General features: G+C 39.8%; 1 protein-coding gene across 1 annotated transcript in view; it reads left to right on the top strand.

Moving 5' to 3' along the window:
• Window positions 1–13598, top strand: part of LOC117602896 (follistatin-A) — a 39165-nt gene that overhangs the window by 3746 nt on the left and 21821 nt on the right. The window contains exons 2-4 of the mRNA XM_076691314.1: window positions 12011–12199; window positions 12380–12598; window positions 13014–13250. Of these exons, the coding sequence (XP_076547429.1) occupies window positions 12011–12199; window positions 12380–12598; window positions 13014–13250 (645 nt within the window). The remainder of the gene's footprint in view (window positions 1–12010; window positions 12200–12379; window positions 12599–13013; window positions 13251–13598) is intronic.

Consider the following 13598-nt stretch of genomic DNA (forward strand, 5'->3'; position numbering starts at 1 on the left):
AAACTTCATTAGCGTGTTCGAGAGATATTCGAGTGCGCTTTTCGTCCGTTCGTCATTCTTCTTCGAACCGTTAACGCGTTGACAACTTGTGAGAGTCGCCGGTGACCAGCATCATAAATTTAATGTAATCGAGTAATTAAAAAGAGAAAGGAGAAAGAAACGCTATTATGCTAATATAATTTATTATAGGAAATTGAAAATTTAAACGAACCGGGTTAAGCCTTATCCGAGTACACTCACCCCTTACCATACTGGGATATTAATACCCATATATTGCGTCCGAATAAGAGTTAATACCAAGGGTTATCTTTAATAACGTGTACCATAATTTGTCTGACCATATATGCCAATTTTCACTGCAGTAGTCTAGTTAACGATCAACGTACGTTATCGCATGTCGTCCCATATATGCTTATTTCTACTGCGGCAATTGATGTGTTAACCCTTCTATTCGCAATCTCATTACGGTTATTAACCGATCGTTTAATTATCGTTGCGTATTTATTCGTGCAATAAGAAAAACATTCCGCTTGAGCCAAAAAACAAAAACACGAAATAGTTACATCTTTGAATCCCTCGAGTTGCTGCTTTCACCCGCCAGTAAACGTACGGAAATCAATGAAACTTAAACCATAAACAGCGTGTCGCAGTGGCGTTTATAGCGAGGGGGGGGGGGGGGCAGAGCATTTAGAGGAAGCAGAAGAAAAGCGTCCGAAAAGAAGGAACCGTCGAAAAGGAAAGAGAGGTAAAAAAAAAAGAGGTAAAGAAAAAGAACAGACGGTCTTGGCCGTAAAGGAGCAACCTTGCCAGACAGAGAAAAAAAAGGCGAGGAAAGAAAGAGACAAAAAGGTTGTAGGGTATCGTTGTCGTGAGCAGGTCTGCTCGAGCAGTCTTGCCGAATCTCTTCGGCGTCTTGACGAGACCGATCGTTCCGCAGGGGGTTGCAGAAGCTGACACGGACGTAGGAAGGCTAATTGTAAGTAAAAGAGACTGGTGGACCCGGCGGATGGGGTGTAAGTGGAAGAAGGAGAGGGAAATCGAAGTGATCCGTGACACGAGAGGGACGAAAAGAGGGAGAAAGAAGCCGCGAGGGGAAGCTGGGAAGGGAGAGAAAAGGGGGAGAAAGCCTGGTGTAATGGAGGAACCAGTTTGCGGGTCAGTGCTCCGCATCAGAGAGTGGAGCTTCATCCTGTAGACGGGAGGACGATGCCACCGGCGAAAGAAGGACGGTGACGGGGCAGAGGGACCCTCTGTTAGGTCCTCGACAGAGAGGCGAGGGAGGAAGGAAGGGCCAGGGAGGAAGAGATAGAGAGGGGCCAGAAGGGCCTGGCAAGTCGCGAAGCCGCTCGCTCGAGCGTGAGTGTAGGGCCAGACTGACCAGCGTGAACTACACCAGCCAGAGGTCCACACTCTGGCGCCATTTTCCTTGGCGACCAAAGAAACTGGCTTTCGAAAAAGGGGAGGCTTTCCGCCCTTGTAGCGCGACGCCAGCCTCCTCTATATTCCGCCAGCAGGATGAGGATCTTGACGTTGTACACTCTGATATAATCAACGATTTCGTTAAATTAACTGCAATATAAGAGACCAGATTTCATACCTCCTGCCTGAATAATTTCAAACAAATTAAATAATTATAAACCATGCTCGTTGAATTAGGATCACTCTATTCTTATGTCCTTAAATTATAGATAATTATTGTGCGTTGAAAAAGAGTTACATAATATTACGTCAGGACGAGGTCGACGAGCTCTTTTGCCTGCACTTTGAACAAACCAGTGGGTGTCATGGTGTTTGTACAGTTATCACGAGGAGAAGCATGCTTTTTGTGAATAATGTACATTATTTTTTTTTTTTTTCTTATACGAATTTGGTGAATAATATCGTGCCTGTTTGTCCTGGTACAAGAACATTATCGAATGTTTGACGTGGAATATTGAATGTGACGCGGACGTGTAATCGAAGATACGATAGCCGATGAATTTTTCATGTCCATCGTGCGAGTATCATTCGTAATCGAGGCATGTACTTATTGGCTTGTTAATAGGAATCTTAATCGTGAATCTTATTTAGAATTAGTTTGATGGCATAGGGAAGTGGTGATTATATGGTCGTATCTATGGAAAGACTTTGGCTATATGGAACTTATGTTCCTTGTAAAATTGTTTATTAATTTGATTAATAGAAGTACACAAGTATTTCCTTAAGAAAAAAAGAAAACAGAACAAAAATAAGTATTCTGGATCCTCTTTACGAAGAGTCGAGAAACGATGACGCGTGTCCGACAGGAAAAGTACCGATACTACTTAACTGTGCAGGCAACAAGAGCGTCTACGGAGAAAAAATAATGAGAACAGGATCGAATAATATCGGTATATTTCAATAACGAACACTCTTGGCTCTATGCAACGTCTCGTGTACAGACGTATCGGATTAGCACTTTGGCTCGGAGGCTTTTAATATGAGTAGCCTAGCAAAAACAGACCGACATGCATGGCCGAAGGCGCAGTCTGCGGTGATGATGAGGTTGCGATAAAACACTCGAGTTATGCGCGCGCGTGCGGTTAGTTTCAAATTCCAACAACGAGAGTGATTACTCGAAAACCTGCACGATAATACCAGCGACGTTATCGTAGCCAGTCGGAGAAATTGCTGCTACATTGATAAACGGAGGATCCTTAGATCGAGGATCAAATATGAATGATTGAAATTGTTTGAAAATTGTTAGACAGGAAATTGAACCGAAATACACTGATATTAACGAAAAGTTACTAAATGATATAAAATTAAAGGGCCCGAAGTTGCCATAGTCTGCGATACAGGTGAAAAATCACGCGTGTCGCGACGGGACACGCGCTCGCAGTTGACGCGTTAACCCGATACTTCAACACGATTAACACGAAGGACCGGTCGTCGCGGGTCCCACCCCCCGTAAAATGATAATAAATCGCAAGAGGGGCAAAAAGACAGTGGGTCGAATCGCGGGAAGCCTGTTTTCGCGGCATGATGGAAGGGGTTGAGGAGATGGAGGGAACGGGGTCTGCTCGAGCCGCTTCAACAATGTTCCATCAATATCCGATACCCAGTTGACTTTCTAAGATTACTCGAGACCGCACGCACCGGGCAGGGGGACTCGAGACGCAGGTAACCGCGGCCACGACACGCGGAGGGAAAATACGCTGGGTACAATGATGCGGAGAAGGATGAAGGTGGTTGGTAAAAGGGAGACAGAACGACGGTGTTGGGCAAAACAGCTTGGAAAAAGGGGGAAGAAAGAGAGCTGGACGAGCATACAACGAAGAGGTAGTGGTAGAGGGAGATGGAGAAGCTTGTGGTTTTGGTCAACCGGTCGGGTCGCCGTTCGCGGGAACAATCTCCAGGCCTTGATGACTAACCGCGTGGCCGTCTTGCCGAGGCAAGAACTCGCCTCCCTGCGGCACGTCGCGAATGCCTGCACACCGTTTGCTCCGCCGAGTACCGATCTTTTTACCACCTGCTGTCCCCTGATCCCGCGATACTCATTTCTCTTCGCTTATTTCATCCAACGAGATCGCAACCCCCGGAAAAAGGATCCCCGGTATACGTCTAGCTTCCATAGACTGAGATCGAGGGAAGTTTCCGATGGGAGCTACCATCGAGCACTCGGTTGATGATCGAAACTTAATTTCTTACCAATTATCAAATGATCTATACCGTTTGCAATCGATAATGCGTTTCTAATTGAAAGGAAGTAGATTGAATTTACATAAACATCGTAAACAAGGTAATTTAACCCTTCTTTACGTATCTTCTACTTGAAAACTAACCCGATTGGTACATTATCGCTTATATTTTTCGAATTTTTTTAATAAAACAAAATTCGTGTCTGAATTCATGCGGTGTATAAGAAGGTTGAATCGATAGCAATCCTATGATTAGATTAAATCCAATAGAATTAATATAAAGCTGTGCTTAATCGAGCGCAGGAAATAAACTGGGCTTAAGTGTCTGGATCAGTGTCCATTAGGATATCGTTTAGAGCCGACTAATCGACTTGCTTCTTGCCTTTGGATCCACAATCGAACGAAAGAAATCGAGCCACCGAAAATACTACACGAGATTGTAATATCGTAATGGACAGGATAGAATCGTGACGGTTAATTAACAGGGTAAAATGGCTTGCTGATTGGTGGCAAGATACGTGATGCAATCTTGAAGAAGATGCGATTCCTTCGACTAAAGTAGTTGCAGATTAGATCGAAGCTCATTTGAAATTAACCAACGGGTTTTACCGTTAATCGGTGTCAGACTCGAAGATCTATCTTCGTGCAATGTTATTAGAAACGTTAATGCGTTATTATACCTGATAAAAAGACGTGGAACGATTGTAAATTATTTTTAAATGATTTCCTCGGCAACCAAGAATGTGGGTTCCCATTCAACGATATTGCCTCATTATATTGCTATAATTCACTTGTAATTGTATAGAAGTTTGTTGTTTGAGATTGTAAATCTTTTAATGGACTTTAATTATGATATTATGATAGTCGAAGGAAATGGAGTATATAGAAAGAGTTATTATTAAACGTTTATTATGTTGAATGACTGAGGAAATTTAGATGATGCCACTCTGTTTAATAAAAACCTAAGAAAAAAGATAAAAGAAGCAATAAAATAACATTAAATATTTTTTCTTTATACTTGAATAAATATTGAGTGATTTTGGCAAAAACTTTTTATTTATTTTATTGAATAGATATATAGGGGTTTTCTCTGAAACACTCCGTAGAAATGATTCTAACGATGATACGATGGATACAGAAAAAGATGTTAAATGAACTGTTACAAGTAATTTATAGATTGTAATCAGTTTTAATCAACGCGAACATAAAATGCAATCAAGAGCACAAGTCGTTTTTGCTGTAAACAACTTACTGGCCGTAATTAAAGCTTAATTAACGTTAATATGAAACATGAAAAAAGAAAGATACATATCTTTAACGACTATCTACAACTAATTCTTCATTTGTGTTACCATAAGTAACTTACAGATTAGAGGAGAATATGAAACAAATGTAAATGAATACAAACGACATATTGATTAGTGTTCTATTATCATTTACATATTAATTACACTGGAAATTATTTTTTTGGTAAATTACAATGAATTACTGTAAAAGATTACTGAAGCTATTCATTCAACATTTTTATTTTTATTTATTATTGAAGAAGCAGTACAAAATCGTAATTGAACCTTTCAAATAATTTTTTTTTTATTAGGAAGATTAGATTAGTCCTTCAAAGTAACACAGACTTTCTAGCTCTAAGCTATAATAAATTCCAGAATCTGCAGACATTGTAATCGAATTTATAGGAAATAAAATGTTCAATTTTTGCTCTTGTCCCATGCAAAACACCATTCGATCCATTCAATAACGATAGGGTTCACGAGCGAATAGAAAGCTACGCTTTCAATCAATCTTTCTTTATAGAGCACGTTCCAATGCTATCTAAATATCTGTACAAACCTTTTGTTCGATATAATGGCATAACTCGACAAACAAACGGGACACCTTATATACCCTGGCTATTTCGTGCATTTAGGAAAGCCGTTTCCTGAAATGCATAATGATCGGTACACGATCGGAACCGAGATACCGGTCTTCCGGTGTTATCTCGCACAATGGAAAGAGGTAAACGTGTGAACATGTCGACAGAACAATGAGACACACGGTTCCTGTATGTTTGGCGAAGTGCACAGGCATGAACGACCATCGTAAAAAAATTGCAAATTGGAAAAAGTCAGAGTTCGCAGACCGTGGAAAGTTTCACGTTTTCGTTGAATTTTTCATTGTACACTGTTTCTCAAAAGTTTGGAACACTTCTCTTCTAATTTTTTGAAAAAAAAAAAAAGAAAAACAAGCTTTTTGACACATATGCTGTAATTTTATTAGAAATATTGCAGTCATGTTAAAATAATATTACGTTATTAATATTAAATATTATTGGGTAATATTTCAAATGATGGAAATCTGAAACATCAACAGATTTTAATTAGAAATTTCCCCGTTTGTGATGTATGGAGATGATGGCACATCCGCAAAAGCTGGCATAGCGAAGTTTACACAGAGAGCGGATAAGAAGTTTAATCGGCAGCTTGTATCTTGCATGCGAACGTGGCTTGAGGCTAGAGCCTGGAACATTGAGTCTAGACCCATAAGTCTTCCACGATTTTTCCAACTCGATTGCATTATCCTCTTGTTTACGATAAAGCTGTCTGACAAGCTCGCTGCTCAACCGACCGAATCCTCCACTTTACTGAAATCGTCTTCCTGCTTTCGTGAAACGAGAAACGATTACCAGATGTTGAAGAACGTTTCTGCTCAAGAGCAAACGATACTTCCTTGTATTTTATTATTGAAATTTAGCATTCTGTTTTATTCTTAATAACGTTACTGACTTACAAAAGTCAAATTTAATCAGTAATGTAGATCTTATTTTAATGAATTTCACAAATTTTTCAATTTCCACTGATAAACTTATTGCAATATATTACGTTTAATATTATTTGAATTCCATTTTTAATTCTAAAGTCCGTTTTTCTGCAACTATTCAACATAGTGGCGTCTGCTCAACACTATCCACTTTAAGCGAATTAAAGCCACCGTTTCGCGTCGTGATAAATACCAATAGGATTCGCGATAATGAACTGTACGACCCTGACAAACATTTTAACCCTTTAACTGATTTATTATTTTCGATCAGTAAGAACTGTTTGCTAATGTTTAAACATCAAATTTCTCTAAATCAAATAGTTGCCAAGTGTACATCAACCTAACTAAATCCACGAATCCGTATATTCTAGCATTGGCAACATGCCCATCCTAAATCGTTACAAGCCTTTGTGGAAATCACTTTTCTGAGGATGGATCAGTTGCCTAATACCTAACAAATGTTAAATATCAGAGTCAAGATCAAGGCAAATCCTAAGTGGGATTCGAATAGTAAAATACTTGAAATACGTAAAATAATTAAATTGAAGAATAAATTCATGCTATATGAATCATATGAAATTCAAAGCTGAATAAAAAAAAGAATAAGAAATGAGAAATGGCACTCCTCCTCAACCTAATAATTTAAACGTTTGAAAGTGACCCAGTCAGACGTCTTCGAAAGTTCGGAGCTGTTCCAAAAAGTTTCTAACAATTCATAAGCAACTTTTACCCGGTTCTCGTCAAAGGTGGTTCTCCATTAAGCGAAAACAAAGGCGTTCGCAAAAGGTGATGCAAATTCACCCGCGCCATTGTACCCACACTCGTGAAAAATATACTCCAAGGGGCGATAGAGGGGGATGAATGACGTAAGCGGAGAAAAGCGGAAGGATTCGAGAGCGAATGAAGACTTGGCTCAAAGTTTCGTTCATCTGGGCCAAGCTTGCAAATAAATTTTAGCTATGACTCACAGGGGGATGATTCCCTTAAAATTTTAATTACCAACCTCTGAGCCCCAAGATCTATGTTTCGAATTCCTAATCGAGTTAGATCCAAGCCCTATATTCTAATCTTTCAATTTCGAATTTTTTACCGCCGGGATCTAATGCCTAATTTTCAGAGCTTTGAGTCTTTAAAATTGAAGAATGTCGAAGAATTGACGCCATTTGCCCGAATGTGAGGCAGCGTTACTGTGCTGTTGGTGGTTCTGTGAGAACTGCGAGAGGGGCGAATGAGCGACTGGCCGAAGGGAAGTGGGGAAAGCGGAGAGTGTATTACGGGGGATAGAGGTAGAGAAAGAGAAAGAGAGAAAGAGAGAGGAAGAAGGGCGTAACTGGGCCAAACGGTGGCTGAGTCGCGGTCTAGACACGCCGCGCGGCCGAGAATTAATGCTCCGTGTTCGCCAGACTTTCCTTTTCGCTCTGTGTAACAAGCCGAGTCCGCGGTTCCGCCATCGCCATCGCCATCGCCATCGTGATCCGTGACGTCTAATTATAATGGCCGTACGCGCACGGGGCAGTTTCGTCCGGCATAGAAACGGGTCGCGCGAAATAAACTCTATTCTGGGAAACGGGCTTCTGTTAGGCCTCTTTCAAATTGCACGCTTGCTTTCTGTGATGCCAGAAACGCGACACGAATAGCGAAACATTTCAGGCGGGAACGTTGTGACGATGGGTTAATTCAATTTCTTGGAAATCTTATTGCTGAGAAAATACCGCTATCAATTGTGACCAGGAAATTCGATAAACTAGCACGAACAGAGTTGTTTAATCTGTACCCGCTTGACGATATATTAAGGGATAAATTATCATATGTCCAAAATGGGAAGAGAAAATGGTAGAATGGAATGTTGATGGTTTTATACTTATTAGTTATGATACTTTGGTGCGGCAAAATAACCACAGAAAGAATTGCCTCGTAGATAATAGTAACAAAAATATAATAGTAAATAAAAGCAACCGTCCTTGATACTCAACATGGAAAGATTCCATTCATCTTTCTATTTGATTAATATTCGCGGTTATTGAAGACCGCAGGATCTACGTAAGCTTCAAACAGATTCTAAGAACAGCTTTCCACAGGGTCGTACCAACATCGTTATAATAACAATTACGTATAGAATATACGACACTATCGTACACATATTTCGTATATCTCTAATTAAATAAATTTGGAACATGTAGAGCTATTTTAGATTTAAACACGAAATCTAAAATTGTCTATTTTTAGGTATTGTAGGATACAACAAAGTACCCATATTTCATTCAACTAAATGTTTAATATGTAAATTGAATGGCTAATTCAAGTTTTCAATTTGCATTGAACAGAGTTAGTTCACAAAGTCGAAGATATCAGATACCTCTTGTCGTTCCCGCATTAAAATCTTTCACATGGCACAGTAGTCGATAGATCAGAAATATATGGTTTGTGTGGTTACGATCGTATCGATTATTACGTAAGTTATATAGATATACACGAACGATAAGATTCTGCACGCAACAAGAACCACAATCGCCGCTAATAATTTCTGTCGCGAAAAATAGTATAGTGTGATATCGTAAAACAGCATCGATTTGTGGTCACCGCAAACGCGATCACTACACTTTTTGTACGTTACGAGAGTATTATACTTAAAAGAAAAAAAAAATAATGTCTCTATCAGTAGAACAAAACATGATAACCAATACTAAAATTTCATTCACGAATTTTTACACTTGTTAGGCGTGCCTTTCCTTTTTCTTTTAATTGAAGATTTATTTTTTAAAAGTCACAAAGACTAATTATTGAATTTATCGTTATCGTTATTATAATCGAAAATAATAGATAGGACCCGGTACGATCGTTTCTCAGTGATGAAATTTTTTATTTGAAATCGGAATAGAAATCGAAGAGCGCTAGATCTGGGGTGAGTGGAGCAAAGGCATGTGGATCGTTCTTTAACTGAAATAAAAATAGGCGTTTTCGTGCGAGTGAAAGGTATTTAGCACGACGTTAAGGGAGGTCAGTGGCAAAGGCAAGTTCCAAACGAGGGTTGACCTCTTCTTCTGAGAATCTTCTCTCCACTCTTCCTTTAATCTTAAATTACTCAATCCTTGAATATACAAATGTTTCTGATTAAATTTTTTACTCTGAAAGAGTTGCATTCTCTTTTTAAATTTTGCTATAAAATTATCAAATTAGTTTCACTTCCATGTTATAAAGAATAAAATCACAGAACAAATAGGTGAACATTGATTCTTCTCTATTGAATTTTTGAGAGGAAAGGTTTCAATTCAAAGGCAAGTTCAAACCATATAAGAGAAAAGAGAAAGAGAGTGGACAGAATTCAATACACTCGGTAGTTTCATACAATTAAACATTGTAATTTAACTCCGATGCGTGCTTTAAGACTCGAGAATCTCGAATTTCGCTCGGTGCGGTAAAAAAATATAAGCGAAAGTCGCTCGACAGTAAATTTAGTATCGAATCACTTCTATAGCAGTGTTCCCTTCAACACGCAAATATATTTCCTATAGAGCAGATAACATTCTTTCAATTCCAATTAACTTAAACCTTAATTTCTTGGAATTCTACAAATTTAACTCAATTTAACTCATGCATAACTACATTTTTTAAATTTTTATAATTTATTTCTACACTACAAGGAAGCCAATTAGAAACGATAATTAATGCAAAGAAATTATTGAAACGATCGTCCATCGATTCCATAAAGAAAGGCGGACGTTGAACCGCGCTGGTGGTAAATGAAGAACCTCCTTTCGAAGATTCCCGCGTTTCCAAGGCGCCAAAGGTTCGAGGTCGCGTGCACAAGTTTGGTGATGCATCCTAGTCGCGAGTTAACGGGAGTCCTGTCTCGATCGGCAGACGGGAATTGATTCTGTGGCTCGAGTTGTCCCTGTTCGCCAGACGAGCAACGTCCTTTACGCTCGCTCGCCACGAAGGACGAAGTGTCTGACACGTGCTAAATGATCATGCTGTCCAGCCGAGCTGCACTGAAGTCGATCAACGCTGCTCACAAGAAGAGCTGACCAAATATTTCGTCGATATTTAACGCGTTGACTATTGTAAGAGGATCATTCGTGGGCATATTAAAGTTCTAATTATTAAAGGAATTAATTAATTTCCAAACTTAAGATTTCGTTATTTAATTTTTATAATTTATTTTAACATTCTTAAATTTAATTAAAAATCGCTGGCTTTCATTGTACGTATCGTTTAATGCAACGATTAATTTAAAAAATAAAGGATCATAGCGAGATCCAAGTGCAGTTAATATGCCAGGCATGTTCGTACTATTTAAATACACACAATCGAAAGTGGAAGTAATTAGTACGTTGGTTGCGAGGCTCATTGTGACGGGGACGTTAGCATAGCCAGTAACTCGTCGTCTTCGAGGAATTTTACCCTAGTCGATGGAGAGTTCGGCAAACAATGTCGACTATTCCTAACTTGTAGCCAGGAATTGGACGAGGACCGTGTGTGCTGATCATACAAGCTAAAGTACTTACATACGAAGTTCACGCGGAACGTTTCCTTTATGAACCCGTACTGCACGAAGGTATTTTACTTTTACGTTTCTTAGGACATCACTTATCCGACAACTATATACGATATTCAAATGTATTTTTCCCCCATTAATATTCATTTTATCTTTAGAATTTTTCTTTTATTCGTATCCTACTCCTTTGATACTCGGACGATCGAGTCTATTTATGTACGTTTCCAAGAGAAAAATTACATTTTCATTTTCGCTATCATACCTTATCGATCTAAATTGCATCGTAAACTTTTTTTCTCTTAAGCGACCCAGAAAACCCAACCCCTCACCTTTCTCAATGCAGCCAGGAATCAATCATGTCCTGTCACCTGAAACACCGACGAACGCGTGTTATTTTATCGCGAACAACATTTTTTTCGCAATTTTATAACGCGCCTGTCACTAGCTCGCTAACGAATGTCTGTCGATTTCATGGCGGTCCTTGTTCTACTTTGTTCTTTTTTTTTCTCCCTGTTTTTTTATCCACGTTTCTACCGTACACGGTGTCAATTAAAAGTCCTTAGAAGAATTTTTCCTCGCAACACGTCTCATTAACACTACGTACCTCGAATACTAATACAAGAGGGACTGTCTTCGTTTTGTACGCGGCACACGAAGCATAGTTATGGGCTGTGATTAGGTGCACTATGAAAAACGAATAAATCCCTGGGCTTCGTTCTAAGCTGCCTGGAATTTCAAGACTCCATTGAATAATGGTTGTTTTAAACTTTACATCGCGTTTGGGATTCTTCTCTGGCAGTTTAAGTATTTACAGAAGAAATACCTTACGGTGATTTTTGCATTATGCAATTGTTCGTTTCTCAGTTCGTTATCCCTTTTTTATTCGTCGCGCAATGAAAATAATTAATATTGATTACAGTGAAAATTGAAAACGGGTAGTAAAAAAGTACCTTCTGAGAAACTCTGATCCTTGTATCACGTGAATGATAATTAAGGATAATTTAAGGTATTATTTGTGATTAACTTTTCCGATGATGTGTTGCAGGTGGTATATGTTGGTCTTCTATCAGCAACGGTCGCTGTAAGGAGCTCCTATCACAAGGTGTGACGAAAGAACATTGCTGTGCGTCCAACGCCGAAGCAGCAACCGCGTATTCCGAGGAAGACCTCGACAGTGGAAGTCTCTTTTTTTGGCGAGTCCTCGGAGGAGGAGTACAGTGTCGTCCTTGCAGAGGTAAATGAACACAAACCGATCAAGACCAGTCAAAGTATTCATAAGGATTCAAATTTTCAGTTTGCTACATAGAGAATTTTAAAGGAAACATAGAAATCTGTTGTTTATCCAAGGGTTAATAATAATAAATACGAAGAATATTGATCCATTTAAATGAATTTAAATGATCTGTTTCGATAGAAAGCTGCAAGGAAGTAAGGTGCGAAGAGGGAAAGAAGTGCGTGGTGCGTAAAGGTAGACCAAGGTGTGTTTGCAGCCCCGAGTGTAAAGCGCCAAGGGGTGGAGGTCCGGTCTGCGGGACGGACGGGAAGAGTTATAAAAATCTGTGCAGACTGAAGAAACGAGCTTGCAAGAAGGGAAGCCACGAGCTAGCGGTTGCCTATAACGGCCACTGCCAAAGTGAGTATGTATGAATGAGATGGAATCATTATCACGAACGCATTGCAATTAAATCGCCGCTGATAGAGCCGCTGCATTATTGCTTTCAATTTGAAATCAAGAAATTTATATTTTTCTCTTCTTCGAGTTTTATTATAAGCGACTGTAAATTTCGTTATAGAAAAAGCATTGATTACTTTTTTTATGGATTTGTGATTAAACCTTCAGGGGCGTTTAATTGCAAAGATTAAAATATCATAAACTCGAATCATTATTATTGTAATTTTTCACTCATCTTAGTAGTCTGTTATACTTAATCTTTTTGTTTTAATTGGTAATAGAAAATGAAAGGGAGTTTGGGGAGGGGTAGTCACCAAGGCGTCTATCACAGGGGCGGTTTACGACTGTGCGTAATAACGTGTAAAGTGTCGAGCAGGTTCGTGCGTACGGGTACGTTGCGGCCAAGGTCGGAGCTGCGTGTTAGACCAGAACCTGAGCCCGCACTGCGTGAGGTGCGCCCGCAGGTGCCCCCAGCCGCCCCCGCAACAACGAGCCGTCGCACGCCCCGTTTGCGGGGCCGACGGAAACACCTACAAGAGTGCCTGCCACCTGCGACTCGCCGCCTGCCGCGCAGGTCGCGCCATTCCCGTCGCCTATAAGGGCCACTGCAAACGTGAGTCTTTTATTTTTTTTTTAATACACTTATTTCTCTTTATCTTTGCCACGACAAGAAAGATACTTCTTCTCGCTCACTCGCAGCCCTTCGACTTCGTTGTCCGTTGTTTCCCTTCCTTCGCCCCTGCTTTCCGAACCCTTCTCTCTAGCCACTGTTTGCCTTTTCTTAGCCTTCTCTTTGCCCTCTCTTTCGCCTTCTCCCCGTGACAAAGGTTTTTTACTCGGTTTCTTGACGCAGCGGTGCGCAACCGTACCTTTACCTTCGATCAAATCGTATATCTATCGTGGATAGGGTGAATACCCTTTCTTCGGGTGATTCGGAGTTCGATATGGGGTAGATGATTTT

Source organism: Osmia lignaria, chromosome 12 (assembly GCF_051020975.1).
Source record: "Osmia lignaria lignaria isolate PbOS001 chromosome 12, iyOsmLign1, whole genome shotgun sequence".
Lineage (NCBI taxonomy): Eukaryota > Metazoa > Arthropoda > Insecta > Hymenoptera > Megachilidae > Osmia > Osmia lignaria.